General features: G+C 44.1%; 2 protein-coding genes across 5 annotated transcripts; one reads left to right on the top strand and one right to left on the bottom strand.

Annotated features, from left to right (window-relative positions):
* Positions 1 to 727: 727 nt before the first annotated feature.
* On the top strand, positions 728 to 14,526 carry LOC117965561 (glutaryl-CoA dehydrogenase, mitochondrial-like). Of its 2 annotated transcripts, none has more exons than XM_059007033.1 (12): positions 728 to 854; positions 2,999 to 3,106; positions 3,716 to 3,751; positions 4,160 to 4,300; positions 6,129 to 6,191; positions 6,960 to 7,130; positions 7,529 to 7,658; positions 9,653 to 9,869; positions 10,229 to 10,332; positions 11,763 to 11,888; positions 13,280 to 13,440; positions 14,319 to 14,526. In XM_059007033.1, the coding sequence occupies exons 2-12, from the start codon at positions 3,007 to 3,009 to the stop codon at positions 14,390 to 14,392; spliced, it is 1,323 nt and encodes a 440-aa protein (XP_058863016.1). In that variant the 5' UTR covers positions 728 to 854; positions 2,999 to 3,006; the 3' UTR covers positions 14,393 to 14,526. The 2 variants fall into 2 exon arrangements, with proteins under 2 accessions (XP_058863016.1, XP_058863017.1); XM_059007034.1 differs by lacking the exon at positions 728 to 854 and adding an exon at positions 921 to 939.
* Positions 14,527 to 16,530: 2,004 nt separating this feature from the next.
* syce2 (synaptonemal complex central element protein 2) lies at positions 16,531 to 24,301 on the bottom strand. Of its 3 annotated transcripts, none has more exons than XM_059007036.1 (5): positions 24,006 to 24,301; positions 20,672 to 20,817; positions 19,965 to 20,044; positions 19,003 to 19,201; positions 16,531 to 17,192 (listed from the first exon to the last, which is right to left on the bottom strand). In XM_059007036.1, exons 2-5 carry the CDS (start codon positions 20,747 to 20,749, stop codon positions 16,998 to 17,000), a joined length of 552 nt encoding a protein of 183 aa, XP_058863019.1. In that variant the 5' UTR covers positions 20,750 to 20,817; positions 24,006 to 24,301; the 3' UTR covers positions 16,531 to 16,997. The 3 variants fall into 3 exon arrangements, with proteins under 3 accessions (XP_058863019.1, XP_058863020.1, XP_058863018.1); XM_059007037.1 differs by lacking the exon at positions 24,006 to 24,301 and adding an exon at positions 22,932 to 22,994; XM_059007035.1 differs by lacking the exon at positions 24,006 to 24,301 and adding an exon at positions 21,996 to 22,184.
* Between the last annotated feature and the right edge of the window lie 2,220 nt (positions 24,302 to 26,521).

Below are 26,521 nucleotides of genomic sequence, written 5' to 3'. Positions count from 1 at the left end.
AAAAACAATTGATATCTGTAATTTTCATAATCCGCTATACATGTGTGTATAAACTGAAATGTTTATTTATTTTAAGAATTAGAAACTGTCTAGTTTAATCCTGATGCGTTTAATCCTCATAGCCCTGTGTTAAATGCAGAGAATGACGTCACAAGCGCTGTCATAGCAAAAGTTTTTTAACAGTTTGCATAACGTCAGCCGAAACGTGTCGGTGTTACTGCGCAAGCGCAGTGGGTTAAATGTGGATCCCATGCGCCTGAGCGCCGTCTAATCCGCATACACACGCCCCACCAATGCAGCCAATCAGAGCCCGAGTTCCAGAGCCACCGCCCACTCGAACGCCATTGGGCGAGCCGCATATTTCCAGGGCTCTCCCTCCCGACGCGCAAAGACAGCCATTTTGTGTGTGGCAAAAAATAAATCCAGAGCGAGTCTTACTGAAAAAAAAAAAAAAAAAAAAAGTCTCCCGTTCAACCGCAACTGCTTTCACACTACGCATACAAAAAACGAACAAAAATGTGAGATGCATTTTTGACGGCACTGAATCATTGTCTAAATCTAAAATTTAAAACGTGTTCAATAAGTTTAGGGAGAGAATTGCTTTTTTTTTTTTTAAAAAAAAAAAGTCAATTTTCAAAAAGCCGGCTACTCCTACTTATTCTGAATTCGAGAGGAGACAAACTGAACTAGCTTGAAATGATCACATGAATGTAGTGATTTGACACACTCAAAATGGCGCGGCAGAACACCCTATCCTATTACGTCAGTGGGGTCCCCTTGACGTCACATGCAGCCTGATCGCCAGTGACAAGCGGCGGTGTTCTTCCAGAGCTCAGTGCAACCAGCGAAGTCCAGTAAGTTTTGGTTATTTCATTAAGCGTGCGATTTATAAAGATATTATATATGTGCGTGTCGTGGAGCGCACATATACCCTGACAGGTGAGCAGATCGCTGTCAGACGGGTGACCGATCCTGAAAGTTTGTATAATCGAGTACAGATCGTGTAACACACTGGCGTTTTAAACAAGGGGCAGATCGTTTGACCAAGGTTATCGACTCGTTGCGTTTCATGGTTCGGTAACCTGGCATAATCGACCCAAATCGGGACGCATTTCAAAAGGTCAACACTCAGCAAAGCGATTTAAAATGACCTTTCTCTCGCAACTATAAGACGAAAGCAGTTCACCGAGAGACATGAACACTACCTGCAAAACACGTTTAACACGGAGAGTTCGTTATTGTAACTTGTGTGTGTGTGTGTCAGTAAATCTTAAAAATGCGGAAACGCAAGCTTAGACTTACACTTGTTACAAAATATCACAGTACAAAGTATCGCGTTGTAAAATATCACATTACAGGTTCGTCGCATTATAAACGATCACATTACAGAATATCATAATACAGGTAAGAGCAGTTATGAAAGTCCCATAAAATCAAATTCAAGCCAGAGTAAAATAAAAAAAAACAAAACTGTAAAGTAAGAGCGAGTTTGACTAAGAGCAGTTAAATCGTATAGTAAACCATTGCTTATATGAGTAAAGTCCATGTTTATTATTAGTTTATTTAGCAGACTTACAGAGACTAGGGTGTGTGAACTATGCATCAGCTGCAGAGTCACTTACAACTACGTCTCACCCGAAAGACGGAGCACAAGGAGGTTAAGTGACTTGCTCAGGGTCACACAATGAGTCAGTGGCTGAGGTGGGATTTGAACCGGGGACCTCCTGGTTTCAAGCCCTTTTCTTTAACCACTGGACCACACAGCCTCCTTAAGAACACATAGGAAGTATGACAAATGGATGAGAATAGCCTGAGTGTGGTTACCTGTAAGAGTAAAATCAAACACAAGATACAGTAAGCAGTTCTAGTTTAGAGCAGTAGCTGAATACACCTGGAGCGGTTCAGTGCAGGTACAAGCTGATGCAGGTACTGGTACAGCTGGGTGCCATGTAGTCCAGTATAGTGGAGAGCTGTGAGGGTTACAGGTGCTTTCTGAACAGGTGTGTCTTGAGGAGGCGTCTGTGCTGTTTTGAAGGCCAGGCTGAGCCCCGGTGTCTGTGCTGTTTTGAAGGCATGCAGCCAGGCTGAGCCCCGGTGTCTGTGCTGTTTTGAAGGCATGCAGCCTGGCTGAGCCCCGGTGTCTGTGCTGTTTTGAAGGCCTGGCTGAGCCCCGGTGTCTGTGCTGTTTTGAAGGCCTGGCTGAGCCCCGGTGTCTGTGCTGTTTTGAAGGCATGCAGCCTGGCTGAGCCCCGGTGTCTGTGCTGTTTTGAAGGCCTGGCTGAGCCCCGGTGTCTGTGCTGTTTTGAAGGCATGCAGCCTGGCTGAGCCCCGGTGTCTGTGCTGTTTTGAAGGCATGCAGCCTGGCTGAGCCCCGGTGTCTGTGCTGTTTTGAAGGCCTGGCTGAGCCCCGGTGTCTGTGCTGTTTTGAAGGCATGCAGCCTGGCTGAGCCCCGGTGTCTGTGCTGTTTTGAAGGCCAGGCTGAGCCCTGGTGTCTGTGCTGTTTTGAAGGCATGCAGCCTGGCTGAGCCCCGGTGTCTGTGCTGTTTTGAAGGCCAGGCTGAGCCCCGGTGTCTGTGCTGTTTTGAAGGCATGCAGCCAGGCTGAGCCCCGGTGTCTGTGCTGTTTTGAAGGCCTGGCTGAGCCCCGGTGTCTGTGCTGTTTTGAAGGCATGCAGCCTGGCTGAGCCCCGGTGTCTGTGCTGTTTTGAAGGCATGCAGCCTGGCTGAGCCCCGGTGTCTGTGCTGTTTTGAAGGCCTGGCTGAGCCCCGGTGTCTGTGCTGTTTTGAAGGCATGCAGCCTGGCTGAGCCCCGGTGTCTGTGCTGTTTTGAAGGCCTGGCTGAGCCCCGGTGTCTGTGCTGTTTTGAAGGCATGCAGCCAGGCTGAGCCCCGGTGTCTGTGCTGTTTTGAAGGCATGCAGCCAGGCTGAGCCCCGGTGTCTGTGCTGTTTTGAAGGCATGCAGCCAGGCTGAGCCCCGGTGTCTCTGCTGTTTTGACAGGAATCGCGATGGCTTTACGCAGCGCAGCGGCACGCCTCCTGACATGTAACGGACGTGGAGTGGCTCTGATGGCGGCACGAACGCAGAGCACTGCGGCCCCACAGAAAGGTAAGCGGGTCAGGTACAGAGCACAAGACCCAGGTGTGCAGTGAAACCAATGCAAGACAATACATAGCTGTGCTACCCTGTTATCACACAGAAAAAAGATTGTGAAATATATGAAGGCAAAGTGCTGCTCAATTTCTTTCATGTATAAAAGTGTATTTCACCTCCTAATTTTACTGAAATTACACTATTAAAAAATACATACATATTATATGTTTCTATATTATATATACAGTGCCTTGCAAAAGTATTCAGACCCCTGACCAATTCTCTCATATTACTGAATTACAAATGGTACACTGAAATTTCGTTCTGTTTGATATTTTATTTTAAAACACTGAAACTCAAAATCAGTTATTGTAAGGTGACATTGGTTTTATGTTGGGAAATATTTTTAAGAAAAATAAAAAACTGAAATATCAAGCAGCCCCTCTCTGTCCCCCTCTGTGAATGGAAACGGATTCTCATTGCATGAGTTGTCTTATTCTTTGACTCAATTCAAATGCTGGGTTAAGAGAAGTGCCCTGACGAGGCATTCAGGGGGGGTGAGAGTCCAGCCCCGTCCCGCTGCTGGGTCTGTCCTGTTTGACGGGACTGTCTTGTGTATTACAGATAGCGACGGGAAGCTCCGACAGGCTGTCAAAAAGCGTAAGTACCTCTTGTGTGCTTCTGTGTGCTGTTTAGGGGTCCCGTGTGCAGTTCTGAAAGGATATAGCTCATGTATCTCAAAGTACAGTTCCAGTTGTCTGACAAAGACAACACAGGCTAGATCCGTGACTGTAGATCAAGTATGCTTTTGTTTTGCTGGCAATACCCTGCTGTCCACTAGATGGTGCTGGCGCTTCCTACTCTATCACTTGAACACCAGTATCAATAAATGTACCATAAAATGACATTTTATCAATTGCAATACAAGTTTAATTTGAAGCTACTTGCTGTATTGTATTTGGTAGAACACAGACCTTGTCGGAGGCTGGCATGTGTGGTCCTGCCTCGGTGTGTGTGTGTGTCCTTTCCTGCTCTTCTGAAGCGCCTGTCTCTGTGTCTGCCCCCCAGCGAAGGTGCAGTTTGACTGGAAAGACGCTCTGGAGCTGGAGGGTCAGCTGACGGAGGAGGAGAAGATGATCCGAGACACCTTCCGCACGTACTGCCAAGACAAACTCATGCCACGCATCCTCATGGCCAATCGCAACGAAGGTACCGCCCCCTCAGCACTGCAGAGCGCTCCAGCAGTATAGGAAAGAGAACTCCACTCTCGACACTGCAGAGCGCTCTAGCAGTATAGGAAAGAGAGCTCCACTCTCAACACTGCAGAGCGCTCTAGCAGTACAGGAAAGAGAACTCCACTCTCAACACTGCAGAGCGCTCTAGCATTATAGGAAAGAGAACTCCACTCTCAACACTGCAGAGCGCTCTAGCAGTATAGGAAAGAGAGCTCCACTCTCAACACTGCAGAGCGCTCTAGCAGTATAGGAAAGAGAACTCCACTCTCAACACTGCAGAGCGCTCTAGCAGTATAGGAAAGAGAACTCCACTCTCAACACTGCAGAGCGCTCTAGCAGTATAGGAAAGAGAACTCCACTCTCAACACTGCAGAGCGCTCCAGCAGTATAGGAAAGAGAACTCCACTCTCAACACTGCAGAGCGCTCTAGCAGTATAGGAAAGAGAACTCCACTCTCAACACTGCAGAGCGCTCTAGCAGTATAGGAAAGAGAACTCCGCTCTCAACACTGCAGAGCGCTCCAGCAGTATAGGAAAGAGAACTCCACTCTCAACACTGCAGAGCGCTCTAGCAGTATAGGAAAGAGAACTCCACTCTCAACACTGCAGAGCGCTCTAGCAGTATAGGAAAGAGAGCTCCACTCTCAACACTGCAGAGCGCTCTAGCAGTATAGGAAAGAGAACTCCACTCTCAACACTGCAGAGCGCTCTAGCAGTACAGGAAAGAGAACTCCACTCAACACTGCAGAGCGCTCTAGCAGTATAGGAAAGAGAGCTCCCCTCTCGACACTGCAGAGCGCTCTAGTAGTATAGGAAAGAGAACTCCACTCTCAACACTGCAGAGCGCTTTAGCAGTACAGGAAAGAGAACTCCACTCTCAACACTGCAGAGCGCTCTAGCAGTATAGGAAAGAGAACTCCACTCTCAACACTGCAGAGCGCTCTAGCAGTATAGGAAAGAGAGCTCCCCTCTCGACACTGCAGAGCGCTCTAGCAGTATAGGAAAGAGAACTCCACTCTCCACACTGCAGAGCGCTCTAGCAGTACAGGAAAGAGAACTCCACTCAACACTGCAGACCGCTCTAGCAGTATAGGAAAGAGAACTCCACTCTTAACACTGCAGAGCGCTCTAGCAGTATAGGAAAGAGAGCTCCACTCTCAAAACTGCAGAGCGCTCTAGCAGTATAGGAAAGAGAACTCCACTCTTAACACTGCAGAGCGCTCTAGCAGTATAGGAAAGAGAGCTCCCCTCTCAACACTGCAGAGCGCTCTAGCAGTATAGGAAAGAGAACTCCCCTCTCAACACTGCAGAGCGCTCTAGCAGTATAGGAAAGAGAACTCCACTCTCAACACTGCAGAGTGCTCCAGCAGTATAGGAAAGAGAACTCCACTCTCCACACTGCAGAGCGCTCTAGCAGTATAGGAAAGAGAACTCCACTCTTAACACTGCAGAGCGCTCTCGCAGTATAGGAAAGAGAACTCCACTCTCCACACTGCAGAGCGCTCTAGCAGTATAGGAAAGAGAACTCCACTCTCCACACTGCAGAGCGCTCTAGCAGTATAGGAAAGAGAACTCCCCTCGACACTGCAGAGCGCTCTAGCAGTACAGGAAAGAGAACTCCCCTCTCGACACTGCAGAGCGCTCTAGCAGTATAGGAAAGAGAACTCCACTCTCCACACTGCAGAGCGCTCTTGGGTGTATCCGTTTCTTGTTATGAAACACAGTTCGGTGTTAAAACGATTGCTTTCTGTCTCGTGAAGCAGGGAAGTGGGCTGCGAGATCATTCTTTTGTTTTCTTTTCAGTGTTCCACCGCGAGATTGTGAACGAGATGGGAGAACTGGGAGTGCTGGGGCCGACTATTAAAGGTAAAGTTCCAAATGAACGCGGTTCCGTTTTGAAAACAGGAAACGGATTTCAAAATGAAAATCCACGTGCTTCTTTCAAACTGCACGTGCGAGACCTGTGTAGCGAACGGAGGTTTATTGAAGACATTTTGTCAGCCAGAATCGCTGAATCACTTAAAGCGTCTTTTATTATTACTGTATAAAACATGGCTTCTAGTTAAGGACAGACTCATTTCCAAATTGACACAATTCTCTCGAGTTCAATACAGTTTCTCTAGTCTTGTGCATTTGGTCTCGGCCCCTAAGTCTCATTTTAGTTCGCCTCCCTGTGCTCTGGCTGTGTGTGTCTGCAGTGCTGCCCCCTGTCTGTCACTGCAGGGTATGACTGTGTGTTTCTGCAGTGATGCCCCCTGTCTGTCTCTACAGGGTATGACTGTGTGTGTCTGCAGTGCTGCCCCCTGTCTGTCACTGCAGGGTATGACTGTGTGTGTGTCTGCAGTGCTGCCCCCTGTCTGTCACTGCAGGGTATGACTGTGTATTTCTGTGGTGCTGCGTTATTAACTCTGCTGCCCCCTGTCTGTCTCTACAGGGTATGACTGTGTGTGTCTGCAGCGCTGCCCCCTGTCTGTCTCTACAGGGTATGACTGTGTGTGTCTGCAGTGCTGCCCCCTGTCTGTCACTGCAGGGTATTATTAACTCTGCTGCCCCCTGTCTGTCTCTACAGGGTATGACTGTGTGTTTCTGCGGTGCTGCGTTATTAACTCTGCTGCCCCCTGTCTGTCTCTACAGGGTATGACTGTGCCGGCACCTCTTATGTGGCTTATGGCCTGATTGCCCGGGAGGTTGAGAGAGTGGACAGCAGCTACCGGTCAGTGATGAGTGTCCAGTCCTCCCTGGTCATGCACCCCATCTACACGTACGGGACCGAGGAGCAGAAACAGAAGTACCTGCCCAAGCTAGGTAAGGGTGTAACCGCACACTCGCGTCACGACACGACACATGAAACGTGTCCCAAGGGGCTGCTTGTGTGATCGCGTGATCATTTAATGAGGGACTATCTTGTTAAAAGACTAATTAAAGGCATCGGGGGGATCATGCATGCATCCATAACTGTGAAACACACTTCTTGATCATTCAGGAAGCACTTGGTGAACTGCAGTGAGTTCTGCTGTGCTTTTGGTCTTGTGTCACAATACACACGATACAGATCACCTCTATTACGATATGATATATCCTAGAAAGAAAGCATCACGATTCATCGAGGCACAGTGAATCATTACGCACACAAACTGGGTGAGAATTGGACTTCTTGATCCATACTGCAATTTACTGTCGATCTTCTCTCTCTCGTTCCTCAGCCCGGGGTGAGCTGCTGGGCTGTTTCGGGCTCACAGAACCGAACCACGGCAGCGACCCAGGCAGCATGGAGACCCGGGCCCGCTTCAACCCCTCCAGCAGAACCTTCACCCTCAACGGAACCAAGACCTGGTAGGTTCGGCCGGCCCATTGCTGTCTGTGCAGGAGTCCGGTTGTAGCCAAAAGTGTAGAGCAGTAATCAAAGGAGGTTACTGAGGTCCCCACAGAACACAGATGACATTGCAGCGTTGCAGAGAGTCCACCAACCAGACTCATCACAGGACCCAAAGCAGGGCTGGCCAAAGCTAGCTATTCCACTCCTGGTCTTTGTTCCAACCCTGTTCTAAATTGTTTAATTGAACCGATTAAACCTCCATCCAGACCCTGAAGTAGCTCAGTATCTCATCTGTAAAACCTGGAGCGGAATCCCCCTCCAGGATCGGGATTGGATGAACTGAATCTATTTCGCCAAGTACGAGGAAGAGTTAGGACATGATTTTTGAAGTCTTTCAAATCTCAAAAGGTGAAGACAAAGTTAACACTAACCAATACTTTGAGCACTGAAACTAGGAATCACAGTTGAAAAGGGAAGATGGATTTAGGACAGAGGGAAGGAGACTCTTCTTCACACAGAGAGTGGGGAGGGGATGGAATGGGTTACCTAGTCATGTTGCTGAAGGAGACTCTTCTTCACACAGAGAGTGGGGAGGGGATGGAATGGGTTATCTAGTCATGTTGCTGAAGGAGACTCTTCTTCACACAGAGAGTGGGGAGGGGATGGAATGGGTTACCTAGTCATGTTGCTGAAGGAGACTCTTCTTCACACAGAGAGTGGGGAGGGGATGGAATGGGTTACCTAGTCATGTTGCTGAAGGAGACTCTTCTTCACACAGAGAGTGGTGAGGGGATGGAATGGGTTACCTAGTCATGCTGCTGAAGGAGACTCTTCACACAGAGAGTGGTGAGGGGATGGAATGGGTTACCTAGTCAGGTTGCTGAAGGAGACTCTTCTTCACACAGAGAGTGGTGAGGGGATGGAATGGGTTACCTAGTCATGTTGCTGAAGGAGACTCTTCTTCACACAGAGAGTGGTGAGGGGATGGAATGGGTTACCTAGTCATGTTGCTGAAGGAGACTCTTCTTCACACAGAGAGTGGTGAGGGGATGGAATGGGTTACCTAGTCATGCTGCTGAAGGAGACTCTTCACACAGAGAGTGGTGAGGGGATGGAACGGGTTACCTAGTCATGTTGCTGAAGGAGACTCTTCTTCACACAGAGAGTGGTGAGGGGATGGAATGGGTTACCTAGTCATGTTGCTGAAGGAGACTCTTCTTCACATAGAGAGTGGTGAGGGGATGGAATGGGTTACCTAGTCATGTTGCTGAAGGAGACTCTTCTTCACACAGAGAGTGGTGAGGGGATGGAATGGGTTACCTAGTCATGTTGCTGAAGGAGACTCTTCTTCACATAGAGAGTGGTGAGGGGATGGAATGGGTTACCTAGTCATGTTGCTGAAGGAGACTCTTCTTCACACAGAGAGTGGTGAGGGGATGGAATGGGTTACCTAGTCATGCTGCTGAAGGAGACTCTTCACACAGAGAGTGGTGAGGGGATGGAATGGGTTACCTAGTCATGTTGCTGAAGGAGACTCTTCTTCACACAGAGAGTGGTGAGGGGATGGAATGGGTTACCTAGTCATGTTGCTGAAGGAGACTCTTCTTCACATAGAGAGTGGTGAGAGGATGGAATGGGTTACCTAGTCATGTTGCTGAAGGAGACTCTTCTTCACACAGAGAGTGGTGAGGGGATGGAATGGGTTACCTAGTCATGTTGCTGAAGGAGACTCTTCTTCACACAGAGAGTGGTGAGGGGATGGAATGGGTTACCTAGTCATGCTGCTGAAGGAGACTCTTCACACAGAGAGTGGTGAGGGGATGGAATGGGTTACCTAGTCATGTTGCTGAAGGAGACTCTTCTTCACACAGAGAGTGGTGAGGGGATGGAATGGGTTACCTAGTCATGTTGTTTCTAACTGGACCGAGTTCTGGTGGCCCCCAGCTCCTCAGACCCGTGCGAGCTCTGCTGGTCTCTTTGTAACCGTTCCTCCTCCTCTGCTGTGTCTCAGGATCACCAGCTCCCCGATGGCGGATGTGTGCGTGGTGTGGGCGAAGTGCGAGGACGGGGAGGTGCGGGGGTTCCTGCTGGAGCGAGGCATGCCAGGGCTCTCCACCCCGCAGATCCAGGGCAAGTTCTCTCTGCGCGCCTCGTCCACGGGCATGATCGTCATGGAGGACGTGGAGGTGCCCGAGGAGAACCTGCTGCCGCACGCCACCGGCCTGGCGGTGAGCGATTTCGATTTAGAGACCCGGTTTTGTTGTTGTGATGGGGTTTCAAATGGAAGCAGCTGAACCATTTTAATTGACTAACAAACGCGGTGACTTCGTTTGTTAACCACAGCGAGAAGCTTGTTTTAACAGAATGCTGCTGAATGCATCAGCGATGTGTCGGGGGGATTGATTTAAAAAAAGAATTGGGGGGGGGGGGGGGGGTAAGGAAATGACCCCGACTGGGTGCACACAGCTGAAAGCTGCTTCAGCAGTGTGTGAACTGTACGTGGAGCTGGAAACGCGGCAGGAAGGGGTGTCCTGTTTCTAGCTCCAGAGTGCGCGTCTCTGACCGGCCCTTCTCCTCCTCTCCGCAGGGCCCCTTCGGGTGTCTGAACAGCGCCCGCTACGGGATCTCGTGGGGGGCACTGGGGGCGGCGGAGTTCTGTTTCCACGCTGCGCGCCAGTACACCTTGGACAGGTGAGTGGAGGGGAGGAGGCTGCAGAAAGAAAACCCCTGAACTCATTCACAGCTTTCAGTGTTCACTGTGGGTTAGGAGATGAAGAGGGAGCGCTGCGGCTCGGGTCACAAATTTAGCATCAGCTTGAATTTTAGGACTGAGATTAATTAAAAAAAAACAAAAAAAAAAACACTATATGAACATAATTTTAGATATTTTATTTAACATCATGTAATCAAAGAAACTACAAAATTATATTGCAGAAGACTACTGGAAGCCATAATAGTAGTACAGCATTTCATGTTAGAGTTTCAAAATGTCACATTTTTCAGTTGGTCAGTTTTTCGTTAAGTTTGTGGGAAAACTACACAGTGGTGTGCAATTCAGTATGTTGACGTCACATTATTCAGCAGGTTTCATTCCACTTTATGAAGCGGAGTCAGTGAATTCTATAGAACGTTTGTGCAGAGCGGTCTGCTCCATTTCCAGTTCCTCAGTATAACAGCCTTCTTTGTCCTGCTGTTTCTGTGTTGTTTCAGCAAAGTGCAAAACGGAATGAGCGAAATGGCTGATATCGGAGTTTAATTATTATGTTTTTAATAAGTTTAATAACTTTATTGTTTTTTTCATCATTTAATTTCTGTTTTTTACATGTGATCTATACACATGTGACTATTGAAAACACTGTAGCTCTATCGGTTGCTGTTTTAAACAGTCTTATTGTTCAAAATCTTAAACTAATCAGACAGACAGTAAGCTTCAACGCTGGCCTCTCTCCATGCTCCCTGTGTGATGCTCCCTGCAGCGCTGGCCTCTCTCCATGCCCCCTGTGTGACGCTCCCTGCCCTGCAGTGCTGGCCTGTCTCCGTGCTCCCTGTGTGACGCTCCCTGCCCTGCAGTGCTGGCCTGTCTCCGTGCTCCCTGTGTGACGCTCCCTGCCCTGCAGTGCTGGCCCATCTTCGTGCTCCCTGTGTGACGCTCCCTGCAGTGCTGGCCTCTCTCCGTGCTCCCTGTGTGACGCTCCCTGTCCTGCAGCGCTGGCCTCTCTCAGTGCTCCCTGTGTGACGCTCCCTGCCCTGCAGCGCTGGCCTCTCCGTGCTCCCTGTGTGACGCTCCCTGTCCTGCGCTGCAGCGCTGGCCTCTCTCCGTGCTTCCTGCCCTGCAGCGCTGGCCTCTCTCCGTGCTTCCTGCCCTGCAGTGCTGGCCTCTCTCTGTGCTCCCTGCCCTGCAGTGCTGGCCTCTCTCCGTGCTCCCTGTGTGACGCTCCCTGCAGTGCTGGCCTCTCTCCGTGCTCCCTGTGTGACGCTCCCTGCAGTGCTGGCCTCTCTCTGTGCTCCCTGTGTGACGCTCCCTGCAGTGCTGGCCTCTCTCTGTGCTCCCTGCCCTGCAGCGCTGGCCTCTCTCCGTGCTCCCTGTGTGATTTCTCCCTGTCTTGCTTGTCTCGCTCCAGGGTCCAGTTCGGTGTGCCCCTGGCCAGGAACCAGCTGATGCAGAAGAAGATGGCGGACATGCTGACTGAGATCACCATCGGGCTGCAGTCCTGTCTGCAGCTGGGCAGGCTAATCGATCAGAAAAAGTAAGAGGCTTAGCCACGGCATCACTGTGGGAGCAATGCCGTGGCACACACACACACACACATAACCTGGCACCCTCTTCAATTCATTTAACTAGGGAATAACCTCACCATACATTCACACAGTCACAGCGTCAGACATGCCAATGCAGAAGTCAGTACAATCTGCAGCAGGGCCGTGGAAATGTAAGGTTTGTTACGTTTGCTGCTGTTCTGTTTCTGTCTGTGAAACTCACTCTCCTCTCGTTCCCAGTGTATCAGACTGGGGCTGCAGCCGGGTCCACCCGCAGTCTGCAATCCACTCTGCACCCTGATCTTACACAAGAGGCAAACCTGTGTGTGTGTAACAATTATTTTCAACTGCTATTTATAAGTTAATTCACCAACCTCCACTATTTCCCTGACAGTATCATGTATTCAGTCGTTCAGCCTAGATATTATTGTTCTGCAGTCAGAGATTTGAAACCCGTCTCTCACATCCTTCTCATTGGACGCTCATTAGGTAACTTCCACCAGTAATGTTGTTGAAGCTGACACCCTGGGATCCTTCAAGAAGCTGCTTGATGAGATTCTGGGATCAATAAGCTACTAACAACCAAACGAGCATGATGGGCCGAATGGCCTCCTCTCGTTTGGAATCTTTCTTATGTTCTTATCAGTGTGGAGAGATGCAGTTCTGCAGCCTGCAATCCTAACTGAGGCTGACAGACACACAGACACACACACACACAAACACACAGTTTCATTGAAATAGATTTGATCTCAGATCTGCTGCTGATGTAAATGAGCTAGTCTCATTTCAAACCGCTTTCATGATCATGAACTTCTGTGGGCAATCCTTTGAGCTTGTGCTAGCTTCAATATATAGCTTCAAACCAAGTCAGATTTTTGTATTGACTATTTTATTCTGATTTTGTAACTGTATGACTGTGCTATCAGGGGGATCCCTGGTTATCTTTATTAAAACCGGCCACATTATGTGTGTTTTACCTTCAATAAACATGCATACAAGAAGGATGTTAAAGGCTTTAGGGGAACAGTATATATATATTTTTCTTCTAAACCAGTTTTCTCAATTCATATTAGTATATACTGTAATATTAAACACATGCATGTTTTCAGTTGTATTTTTGAATACAAGAGGTCATTAGTTGCTGATTACACCTACCTCTAATAATGTTTTTTTTTTCTTTTAGTTATTTAGTTCAGAAGTTATTTTAAACTTGAGTGCCCTGTTTTCATTGTACAGCAGCAGCTATCAAATATGCCACCTATTTTGTAAAATAAGTTCCATACATTTGACAAGTCGGTGTGTTCCAATCCCACTCCGTGTTCGAGGCAGCGTTTCCGGTGCTGGCTCTGAGTCTGCGTGTCTGTGTGCTTCATCCTCGCAGGGCTGCCCCAGAGATGATCTCGATGCTCAAGAGGAACTCCTGCGGTAAAGCTCTGGACATCGCGCGGCAGGCGAGGGACATGCTGGGGGGAAACGGCATCGCGGACGAGTATCACGTCATCAGACACGTCATGAACCTGGAGGCTGTCAACACCTACGAGGGTAAGACACGCCCCCGCGCTGCGGCGCCGGAGCCAGGGGAACACAAGCACTGCGGGGTGCAGTTACAGCCGCGCACCACCAGGTGTCACTCGATGCCTGAAACAATTCTGATAAAAACAGAATTCTCTGAACTGCTGATTGTACAGCTAAGGCCAAAAGCTTTGTAATTTTACATCTTTTATTTAACATAATGTAATCAAAGAAACTACAATATGATATCGCAAAAGTCTAACACAAGCCATAATAATAGTAATACAGAATTTCATGTTAGATTTAAAAATTGAAATTTAAAATTTTCATTTAGTGTCAGTTTTTCCTTTAAGTATATGGAAAGCTACAAAGTGGTGTGTAATTCAATACGTTAGCGTAACATTATTCAGCTGGTTTCATTCGGCTTCATGAAGCGAAATTAGTTCATTCTACAGGGAGATGCAAAACCTTTGGCCACAGCTGTAGCTTTTAACTGACTTTATTTCCGATTTTTTTTGTTTTTAGATTCCTGCCATTTTAAAACCCAATTGAATTCTCGTTTAGGGGACACAGTACAAGTCATCTATTTATGTTTTTGTAATAAATGTATGTTCGACACCTACATGTGTAAACAGAAATTACGTTTTTTAAAATATAATCGACCCTCACTGTGCACTGCTCTGCTGTATACACATCATCATAAACTACTGAACATTCAACAGCGCTGCATTGAGAAATACCAAAATAAATATTAAAACGACAAACATTTAGACTAGAAGTCATTAAATGTATGAAGTTTCTTTTCACTGCAGGATGAGTACAGCAGCTGCAATCTGTATTTGACAATGCTTTTTTAACATTTGTGAAAGTTTCTTGGTTAACTGTATTGTCTTTCTTGTCTCCCTCAGGAACCCATGACATTCATGCACTGATCCTGGGCAGAGCAATCACTGGTCTTCAGTCCTTCACTGTGGGGAAGTAGTCCAGGGTTTACCAGCAACCAGAAACACCAACATCTTCTACTGAGTGAACTCTACCATTTGAAGGGAGTGATCGCCAGTTAATGCTGCAACTTTTCTTTTGTTTGTTTTAGAAATAAAAAACAGATGTACTTTATTTTGAGCTCACCAGGATGAGTGTCTTGCCTTTGGGTGTCAGCTTGTGTTACGTATTTACTCTTCAAGATGTAGAATCATACAGCTCTGGCCAAATGTTTTGCACCCCCCTATAGAACGAACTGCTCGATAAAGTCGAAATTAAACCTGCTGAACATATTGAATTACACACCGCATAAGACTTAACGGAAAAACTGACAAACTGAAAAATGTGACATGAATTACTATACTACTGTTATGGTTTCCGGTAGACTTTTGTGAAATGAAAGATCTAAGTTGTGTTCATATAATTTCTTTGAGACTTGAACCTTGTCCTTTACTCTTACTAGATTCTACAGTCACAGTGAGGAGTTTGCTTCAATTTAAAGAAGCTGTTTTTTTGGGTGTAATCTCTGATCACCGTTGTAAGGTTTGAAGTCGAGTCCACAAAGGTGGTTTCTGATAATGCGTTGAACATTGAAAAGGACTTCTAGTTGAAACGTTTCTCAGTGTAACTGGCTACTCTTCAGGAATCTAACTTGACAAACTGTAAGAAAGGAAAAGCTCAGGTCAGCCTCATAGGACTCCCAGTAACACAGCTTTAACTGCGCACTGTATCACCAGTAGTAAAACAAAGGCCCCCTATTGTATACAAACTAGCCTTTGACACGGTTCTATACCGGTAAGCTCTGCTCAATATCTGTCCTGCTTTTGTAATAATGAGTGAAACACGTTTGCTGGAACATTTGTTCTCCTCCTGCTGTGGGTAAATAAAGCTCTTCCAGTGATTTTGTCTTTTGTAAAGTTTCCTTTGATTGAAAGAATTTAGCTGACATTTACGTGGTTTAACGGAATTGGGGATAATGTGACCCTTTCATTTGTAATACTTGATGTAATACATTTAACAGTACTGTAGGTGTCTGACTATGTCTCTATATGGAAACCTGCATAACCACCTTTTAGCATTGGTGTGTTTTTATGTAATGCAATTTTCACACACATCTTTTGCTGCGTGCCTTCATTGTGTGGCCTCTGTAGACCTCTCGCACTACAGCTGGCACAGCACAGTGTGCCGGTAACCTGCTGTTCTGCAACACGGCCGCGTGGATGTAAGGCACGGCACTTTTTTTCTAAGTGGTATTTCTTGCATGCACTAAAGGCAGGGTTAGGGTCAGGGACACTCCTGGTGTAACTGGAGACGAGACGTGATTCTGAGATCTGGAATCCACTAATCCCATTAACACACATGTACTGATATCTACAAGGGTGTACTGTTCATAGTACATTATTTTATATCACTTACAGGTACGGATATATTAAACCTCCCCAAGTGGTTGAAGTAGGCAGAATGTTATTTTATTTTTTTTAAATCAGTAGATTAGCTACAAACAACTGTTGGGCCAGTTAAACATATTAGGAAAAATAACCTGCAAAATATTAGACATCTCTTGAACTGTTACAAATAAGCAGCAGTGTAAGTTAAAGACTTTCTCTGTTATTACAGTCAAGCAATATAAATATGCTGAGAATCACTTCACTGCTGGTTCATATTAAATATCCACATAAATAGCAATGAACTCCAAACCAGCAACACTACTTCAAACTGAAGATGTTCCTTCTTTTGATACAATTGAGTGGAGTATAAGCTCCTAAATGGCTGAAACCCACAATAAAATAGGACGTCGACTGACATCGATTGTTTTGTACATGTCAACGCCTCTAAACAATCCTGGTGCTTGCAACCCTCATGCTGTAATGTTTTCTAACATTTCTCAAGCTGGGTCTACACACCTAAGCAACTTCAAAGGTACGAAGGACCGCGCATGTAACGCCCATGCTTATGCAAAATGGTTTCCAGTAACGCTACAGAGACACAGCTTTCTAAGACAAGCCTAGCCCTGCTTTCTTTAAACAAGCCGAGAAACAGCCAGCCTTGTGTTTTTTTTTTTTTTTAAGTTTGTATTGATGAATAAAACTAATCTGCCATTTGTACTTTTTAAAAAAAAAAATTAAAAAAGGCAACTGAATGGGTGTAAAAATGTCATCAATATCAAACAGCATTTTATTCATACAAATCTTTTTTATTATTATTATTATAACACAACATTTAAACAAGTTGTCGGTTTGCTTAGGCTTGAGGATAACAGAAAAGCTACTCAAACTAAGCCTGCAAACCCTGGTTTAATATTTTAGCCCAGTGCACGTGGGTAAAACTGCCTGCCATGCCAGCTACAATCTGGAATACTGCAATTCTGCTGTTGTAGCGGATGAACAAAAAAAAAGTAATTGCAAACTGTGCTTTCAACCTCTGCTTCTGTGCAAACGAAGATATCTTAATGTCATTTCATTTTACATTTTGGAATTATTAATTGAAAAGTAGTCAAATCATCACGCCCTTGAACTTGGGACCACTGTTCTATCCACACGCAACCGTGTAGCTCCTATTGCAAGATACAGCACTGGGGCCCACCTGGATTAGTGCGGGCTGCAGTGTCATAGTTCAGGCTGCATGCACAAGCCCTTGTAGAGGCTCACCACGTTGTGGCAGGCTTCCTGCAGCTCCGTGCTCACGTGGACGTTCCTCCGCATGATCGTGCTCAACTCCTGCATTTTGTCTTGGATGACTTTGTTGTCCTGTTCGTAAATATCATACAACTGGTCCTCCAGTTTGTGACACAGCTCAGAAACCTTAAAAGCACAAAACATACCCATGTTCTTCTTCTAAAAATGGATTTGATCAGCTTACACCGTGCCTGGATAAGCCGCAGTTGGATTATTATTATTATTTTTTTTTTTAAGCACATTACATGATTGCTGGCTCACCCTGGATTGTATCCACTTCCTATACCTGGTTGTCTAGTGACTAAAAACAACTGGTGGATTCCCCGGTGCTGGAAAACACTCCATCCATCGTGTGGCTTATCCCATCAGGATACAGACTGATCAAATTACCTATCAGTAAACTAAAAGTGATTTACTACAGCAAAACTTCTAAGAAACTAGAAATGTAGAGCAGTGTTTCTGCTAGTGCAGCTGCTCACGATTGGAATGAGTTCCAATCAAGGCTTAAACTCCCTGGTTTTATCTGAGAGGGTGCTTTCTTTTCTAGACTTGAAGCTCTTTTCCCTGTTTCATGTGCTTGTCAGAGCAGACACTGATTCTAATAGTTTTTTTTTTTTTCCGTATTGCTGTAATGTCTCTAACTGTCTGTGTCTTGTTGTTTTGTTGTATTTATGTTGCCTCTTGGCCAGGTCGGCATTTTAAATGAGAACTTGTTCTCAATGTCTTTACCTGGTTAAATAAAGGTTTGAATTGAATTGAATTGAATGTGTGAAGACCTGAAGGCACACATACTGTCACATTATGCTCAACAGCCAATAGCAGGAGTTGGGCGGGAGGTGTTAGAACACACGATATGTATAAAGCTGAGGGAACACGAAGCCACTTTGTGGCTTGGAACTTGGTTTCAGGAGACTAGGTTTCAGACCGTAGCATGGCACACCAGGGGAGACTTGGGGTTTGATACAGCAAACCTCAAACTAGGTCTCCTGGAGTTAGGTTTCAAGCCACTGTTCCTGAAAAGGTGGCTTCGTGTTCCCTCAGCTTAACAGTACTTGGAATAGCTCAGATGGTCTACCTTACATGGTGTGTAAATGTGTAACAAACTAAAGTAAAATTATCTAAGTACTGTAGTGGGATTGCGAAACAAGTCAAGGTGTGTTTGAATATTTTTCACAATCCCTTTTATGAATAGGTTAAAAACACTGTCTTAAGTACTGTGTGCTATCGGAGCTCTGTGGCTGGTTTCACTCAGCTTGGACAACCTTACCTAAGGTAACATTAGGTAATCCCAGGTAAGCACTAATCGGGGTCTGTGAAACTAATCATACACGTTTCGTATTTCTACAGGTATCACTATTGAGTGTTTTATAGTTAAGGGTGACAGTCCTATACCTGAACATGGAGAGTTCTGTGCATTAGGACCAATAAGAGTTTCTGTCCCTGAAGACTAACTGAGTGTTCTGTGCTGAACTGTGGTAGAGCCCAGTGGGGTAGAATTGCATGAATTTTAAGTTGTGATGGTTAACACTACAACTCTGGCCAAAAGTTTTGATTCACCTAGAATTTTAGGATTGAGACATTTAAAAAAATAACTATATGAACATCATTTAGATCTTTTATTTAACATAATTTAATCAAAGAAACTACAAAATGATATTGCAAACGTCTACCGGAAGCCATAATAGTAGTACAGTATATCATGTTAGATTTTGAAATGTTTCAATTGTTGTCAGTTTTTCATTAAGTATATGGAAAACTACAAAGCAGTGTGCAATTCAATATGCTAACGTAACATTATTAAGCAGGTTTCATTCGACTTTATGAAGCAAAATTAGTTAATTCTATAGGGTGATGCAAAACTTTTGTCCAGAGCTGTATGTTCAACCTACCCATATAAATTGATTTAATTGTTTAAAATAATAATAATTCCAAATACCTTCATCAGGAGTTTCTCTCTGAAGTTTGTCATCAGCTCAAGGTCCCTTTTTCGACTCACATTGACCTTATCAATCAGGCCCTGTGCTTTTCTCTCTATCCCTTCGATCCTCGCATTGACAGCAGAGAAATAACGTGAGTGCTCATAATTAAGGACCCTGTCTGAACCGTGGCTGGGGAGCTCAATGCCAGGTGAATTGCTTCAAACAGAGAAAACAACAGAGAAAACAAACTCTTAGTTGAAAACACTCACATACGCAAGAGCCTTTCAATTATAGAACTCTATCTTAGGCTAGTGCTTTCAGTCCTTGAGCCGTCCCACAATTTTTTTTTTTTATCAGGGCTTGTAATTTAGTGTGCCCAATTATTTTACCCCTGGTTTTCTCCCCGATTTGGAATGTTGTTTCCCCTCACCGCTCCCCGCAGCTGCTCAGGACAGCTGAAGGTTCAGCGAGCATCCTCTGATCCCACGACCGAGACAGCTTCCTCTTCCACACCCAGGAACTCCAGAGCGGATGTCAGCGAGCTACTACCCCCTGGAGGACTAGCCCTGCAGGTGTCCGCTCTGAGCTCACTGGGCGCCTGGCCAGCAGGGTTCGCTGTCGCGCGATGAGGAGAAACAGTCCCCGCCGGTTTTGCCTCACTAACCCACGGCAGCGCCAGAGCCAATGCAACGCTCCTTTCTGAAACCACAGCCAGGACACAAACCTGCACTGTGTGACTCACCCTGCACACCGCGCGACTACACCATTTTCACTTAGATCCACTGCAGAGGCCTTTTTGCTGGTTTTACTATTACAAACAAAAGCTATGCTGGCAGACTTTGCTAAAAAAAGAATCAACTGAAAGTATACATACATATAAACAGGGTTAAAAGGACGCGACACAGCAAGATTAAAACATTTCTTTACACAATCTCTTTCTAACCTATGCATTGTAATAAACTCATTTAGTTCACCTCACCTTATCTGTACCTCGTCCGTATTCTGAGAGGCAATAATCTCTTCTGTCCTTTGGTTTGCTCCTTCATCACTGACAGTTACCTGAATACAAATCACACAGCACGGGCCAAGCTTTCTCATTGTGTACACTTTAAAAAATGCATTAGCTAATGCAAGCCGGAGAGAAAATAATAACACTGAACTTGCACAGTTGATTGCGTGTTGTATTTAACAATGTTAAAAGGAGGGGACACCAGCAGGATCATTCTAGAAGTTATTTTTTTACACGTTTTTTACACAGAGAGTTAGAAATGCATGGAATAGCCTAACAGATCTAAAACACAGGGAACATTTTAAAAGATTCTGTGCTTTTATTCTTCAAACAGGTAGCTTGAATCTCTGATTAGACTGTGCATCAAAGACAGGAATTTAAAGTAAAAATCCCGGTTAGATGATCCTGTTGTCAAATTGATGGGCTTTCCACTTTCAAACTCGGAGAGAACATTCATTTAAACGAGGAGGAGCATGCAAAAAGACATCCAGATGCATTGTTATCCACAAAATTATCTATGCTGATAAGCCTATTTTTTCTCTCTCGTGGTTTTAGAGCTCAGATAGAATACTCTTACTGCTTTGCATGTGCTTACATTTTGTGATGATTTTTTTTTTGTTTTTATATACAGAATATACAAAAGTAGATCATATAAATCAGACAGCGAAAGAAAACACCTGTTTTGCAGACAGGTCCGGTTGTTTCAATGGAGTTTGGGAACTGGATAAGATTTGCTCAAATGAGAACTGATCCATGTTCACTCTGCCCTGGTTTTACAGCTGCTCCAGTCCAGATTGTAGGTCCCTCCACGTTTTGTCCTAGCCTGTAGAAATTAAGACATTTCTATGATTTTTTTTTTTTTTTGTGGGGGGGGGGAATTCAAATATACAGGCAAAGAAATGAAGACTCTCTCCATTTAAAACTTCTGAGTTTCAAAGAGACCAAAGAGAAACTAAAAAATAAGGCAGATGTTACTACCAGTAGGACTTTTACTATCCAGTAGTTGCAAAATACACATTGTTAATTAACAATTTAGATTTTTAGATAGAGAGAGAGAGAGAGAGGGAGGGAGAGAGAGAGAGAGAGAGAGAGAGAGAGAGAGAGAGAGAGAGAGAGAGAGAGAGAGAGAGAGAGAGAGAGAGAGAGAGAGAGAGAGAGGGAGAGAGAGAGAGAGAGAGAGGGAGTTTTGACATCTGATCTTAGACTACTGGCAGTATTTTTGAGGTTTCTTATTGGCAGTGGAATTTGTACTAGTAATATTAAACCTCTTCTCGTTCTTAAAGTTTAAACTTCTTATGTTCTTATGTTCAAAAAGGCTTCTGCCAGTAGATATTCTACTGTTAATACCTTTTACAGTGTGAAAACAGCGGATACTTTTACTAACAAACAAACAAATACACATCTTAATACGTCTATACATTGCGAACGCCTTTCACAATACTGGTATTTGAATGAATAAATACATAAACAGATAAATAAATAAATAAAACAACATGTATTTCAATTGTATACTATAATTACATACCTGCCAACTTTCGGAAATACAAAATCTACAGCTTTTCTATACGTAGATCAGTCGTATGCTACAGCATGTGATAATGATACTGTACAAAATATCCTTACATTCTCCCAAAGAAATTTAAGTGAAATCGGGATTTCCTGCCTCTACTTCAACGACCTGTGACTTAAAATCATTTTCCAGCGCGACCCTTTTAAACACCTTCGTGTAGATTTGCACTCCAAGTGTTTCAAAAGTAGTATTTAAAATTAAATAAATATGTAAACACAAATAAAGGGTAGCTATTTATTTATTTATTTTTTTTCAGGACAAGTCTTCGTTTCTCATTCGCGTGGGAGGAAATCAGCACCCGTAAGTACTAATGTAAATGAAAAATTACAATAGTATATGTTTATATGTAATTAAGGCTTATTTCAAGAACATTTGTAGCTTATTATTTTAAATTAAATTAAATGAAGCAGTGCGGAAACGACCCCACTTACCAAACACCGTTGCTGTTGTATTTTTATTACTTCCTTTTCCTAATTGTATTTATTGTGTATATAGTTCGTGTAAAAATAATTAACACAGGCTATTAAATAACAAACCACTTCGATAGATACTGTAATGTTGATAAATAACCGGCATCTTTCTCTCGCTCCTCGCCCGTTGCCACAGAAACCAACGACAACCTTTTTTTTGTCCGAGAGATCCGGCTCGTGCCATTTCCCACGCGGCGTGAAGGGCTAGCCTAAGGCCCCGTGCACACTGCACCACCGATCTGCAGAACCGTGCTCGAAACCGGTCTACTTAATCCGGCTCAAAGCGTCCACACTGAAGTACCGTTTCATGTTTACTCAGGCTTAGTGCGTCCACACACCATTAGAATAGTTCAGTAACAATTCCCAGCAGCGCAACGAACCGTGGAAATGAATACGATAGTATCCCACCATGCACTGTATTTTATTTTAAAATAATGTGTTATGCCCCATATTAACAGAGGTCCATATTGCATAAATGAAATATAACAAGTATTGCGGAAAAAGTAAATCCGAACACACACACACACTCTCTCTCTCTCTCACACTCACACACACACACACAAGTAGGGCTTGAAGTTTTCAGGTTTTATTTTTAATCAGGTGACGTCCCTTTAAACAAATTGAGCTGATTCTGTTTTATAATTAAACTCAGAAAAGGCTGTTAATTACAAAACAATATTTGTTTTTACATTAATATCTTGCCTGAGCCTAATTCTGGTCCTCTTAATTTTATTTCAAACAGAGCTGACACATTACGTAATTTGTTCATCCCCGATCCTACTTTTAACTCGCATTTCATTTTTGCAGTCGCCTAATTTAACATTGTGTTTTTGTTATTTTCCCCACTAGTTTAACAGAGATGTCGTGACAAATTTTTTGAAGCATAAAAATGAATACCTCGTGCGGAGTGGACACTGATAGCAAGTGCTTCAGGCGCCTGCTCTGAGTATTTCGCCAAACATACCACAAAGCATTTGGGGATATTGGAGGATACACATTTTATGTATTTTGGTATTACAGCGTCCACACTTGTGATAAACCGCACTACCTGATGCGATGTAATTAGAACCGGACTCGAGACTGCCTCCTGAGATGGTCTCGAGTCCGGTTCTCGAGTACGGTATTAAACGCTGTGCAGTGTGGACGCTAACCGTATTTAGCACTTTTAAGCCAGTTTAAATGCAACTAATGCGGTTTAAAGGCATAGTGTGGACAGGGCATAAGTGGAGTCATTTAATGTTTTAATAAAATATGTCACTTATGCACAGCAAACTTTACTCCACGAACGACGTCTAGTCTGACTGCTCTAAAATGTGATATTTCGATCCACAAAGCTAAATCCTAAATAAGTAACCGTCTTCTGTGAGCTTTTATCACGTGCTTGTCGTTCTTCAACAATTCCTAGCAAACAAAACAAAAAAAAGTTGTCCTAATTTATACGGTCAAAGGGCAAACGGCTGTCCCGCCAGTCTTGGACAGAATTGTGGATGTGAGACTGAATAAACCGGGTAACATAAATGAGTCTAAATGTGCACCCTACCCTCAGATAAATATAAAGTAAACAATATTTAATAATTTCTCCAAGTATGTAGCAGCCATAGGATATAGGGGTTAGAGTTTCATTTTCATTCTTGGTTAATATCATTGCTTTTTTTCTGTAAAGAAGCTGCTGTTCACTGGTTAAAATAAATTTTAAAAAAACACTTCACACTTTTCAATTCCTGTAGCGCTCACTTCACCAGCATTTCCAAGCAGAGAGAAGGTGCTAAAAAAACTCAGCCCCAGGACAGTCCTATCCATTCATTTTTCAGCCAATCCAATAGCCCAACCACCCACTTCCAACGTTCAAAGGGCTTCTGGAAACTTCCAGAATCTTCAGCAGCCCTCAGCCAATCCCTGAGCTGCTGTGAAATGACTTCAACACCCCGTGCGCATCTCAAATTCTATTTCCAGTTGTGATTTTGTAATTACCTTGGCAACCTATTTACCACATGCTGCGTTCTGGGGAGTGACAAAGAGAAAAAAAATAATCATTTTGGGGCATTTGTTACAATGCAAAATATTTAAATACAGTGTAGTTTACAGTAAGTGCAAATAATACTTCTACTAGAATACAATATGAACTAGGATGCAACAAGTTAGGATTACAGCAAGTTATATCTACAATGACAGATTAGCAGTGCAATAGTGCAAGGATAGCGCATCAGCTGAGGATCCAGTAACGTGGTGCTGAGGTCAGGCGAGTCCAGTGCAGAGCAGGAGGGGCGGATCAGGAGATCTACAAGTATAGCTGAGGACCAGCATGCAGAGGGGAGCATTATAAACCAGGAGCAAGGGCCCACAGCACTTTCCCTGCAGAATCACACGTGTGCATTTTAGCTTGAGTGATCTCAATCCAGATACTGGGAAGAACACAGGATCAGAGACCAGTGAGCCTCCAGTAAGCTGGGGCTTCCAGTTCCTTAACCACACCGTGTGCCAGGAGGCTATGAATAACTGCACGGTGCAGTAAAGCTGTTTATTTCATGCACAATTAGCCTGCAGCTAAGCTGTCTACAAATGGCTCTGTCTTAAACTGGATAAAGAGATAAGGTTTTGTTTTCGTGGAGAGTTTTCTTTTGAAAGAGAACTGTCCTCTGCATGTGGTATTGTGAACCTGCATTAGATCACACATCACCACTTCACTTTATCTATCTATCTATCTATCTATCTATCTATCTATATACACACACACAGCTCTGGCCAAAACTTTAGCATCACTTAGAATTTTAGAATTGAGACATCATTTATATATATATATATATATATGAACATAATTTAGATCTTTTAACATCATGTAATCAAAGAAACTGTCTGTCTGTCTGTCTGTCTGTCTGTGTCTATTTTTCCACCTTTATGTTACACTTATCAAATTGTCATTAACTTTATTTAGCAGTAGTTCTTGGGTGTATCAACATGTGTGGATCCATGGAGGTGTGTGTGTGTGTGTGTGTGTGTGTGTGTGTGTGTGTGTTTGTGTGTGTGTGTGTGTGCATCTCTCAGTCTGAGTGTCACACATAAGCTTTTACACACATCTTGAGAACACAAGGAAATGATTCCAGTCATTCTAATATATCACAATACGAACCCTTGTTTGCTTAACTCTTAAATACAGCTCTGGACAGAAGTTTTGCATCCCCCTATAGAATTAACTAATTCTGCTTCATAGAGTCGAACGGAACCTGCTGAATAATGTTACCTTAACATATTGAATTACACACAGCTTTGTAATTTTCCATATACTTCATGAAAAAACTGACACAAAATACTGTACTACTATTATGGCTTCTGGTAGACTTTTGCGATATCATTTTGTAGTTTCTTTGACGACATGATGTTAAATAAAAGATTATCTTCCTATAGTTTTTTTTTTTAAAGATGTCTCAGTCCTAAAATCCTAGGCGATGCTTTTGGCCTGAGCTGTAGGTGTTAAATATCGCTCCAATCTTCCCTAAACTACTCCTTCCATTTCTTATTCAGTAAAATGACCAGACCAGATCAAAGGCACTGAAAGGTTTAACAGAAATCTTTTAATACCCTTCTGTGACCCCAGAAGTATTAGGATGTCTAAATAATTGAACAGAAAATGACAGTCCTAAATTAAAGTCGTCTCAAATTCACTTTGGCTTGCGCGCGGATTATATTTCTAAATTGAAAGAGATAATCCACAAGTCTTATGGATTGTGCTAATGGACAATTATAATACGATACAGAGTATCATTATTTTTTTTTTAATTCATTAACAGTGCTCTTACATTGTATTAATATTTTGGATAAGCCGATGCAGCTGAAATCATATTCACAAATATTCTTAATGCTGTATTTGTCCGTGCTAAAATTCTAAATAAATGTCTTACTGTGTTTGCCTGACTGCTGACAGCGGTTGAGAATTGTATTTCACATCATAAACGTTCCCTGTGGATTTCTTATCAATGTTATTGTGCTATAGTAGCAATGATCTTAACTAAATGATCTTCGATGGCAATGCAGCAGCCACAGCTCATTGGCTGTAGTTCTGGACTGATATCAATGATAGCACAAGGGCAGCTATAATGGTACAACAATGGTAATACGAGAGAACATAAGAACATTTACGAGCGAGAGGAAGCCATTCAGCCCATCAACGCTCGTCCGCTTCCTAGCAGCTGACTGATCTCAAAATTTATCAAGTCGGGTCTTAAAGGATCCCAGTGATTCAGATTCAACAACATGACTAGGTAACCCATTCCATCCCCTCCCCACTCTCTGTGTGAAGAAGAGTCTCCTTCAGCAACATGACTAGGTAACCCATCCCATCCCCTCACCACTCTCTGTGTGAAGAAGAGTCTCCTTCAGCAACATGACTAGGTAACCCATTCCATCCCCTCACCACTCTGTGTGAAGAAGAGTCTCCTTCAGCAACATGACTAGGCAAACCATTCCATCCCCTCCCCACTCTCTGTGTGAAG

The sequence above is a fragment of the Acipenser ruthenus genome, chromosome 34, assembly GCF_902713425.1.
Source record: "Acipenser ruthenus chromosome 34, fAciRut3.2 maternal haplotype, whole genome shotgun sequence".
In the NCBI taxonomy this organism is placed as follows: domain Eukaryota; kingdom Metazoa; phylum Chordata; class Actinopteri; order Acipenseriformes; family Acipenseridae; genus Acipenser; species Acipenser ruthenus.
This window is presented reverse-complemented; position numbering and strand designations above follow the sequence as displayed.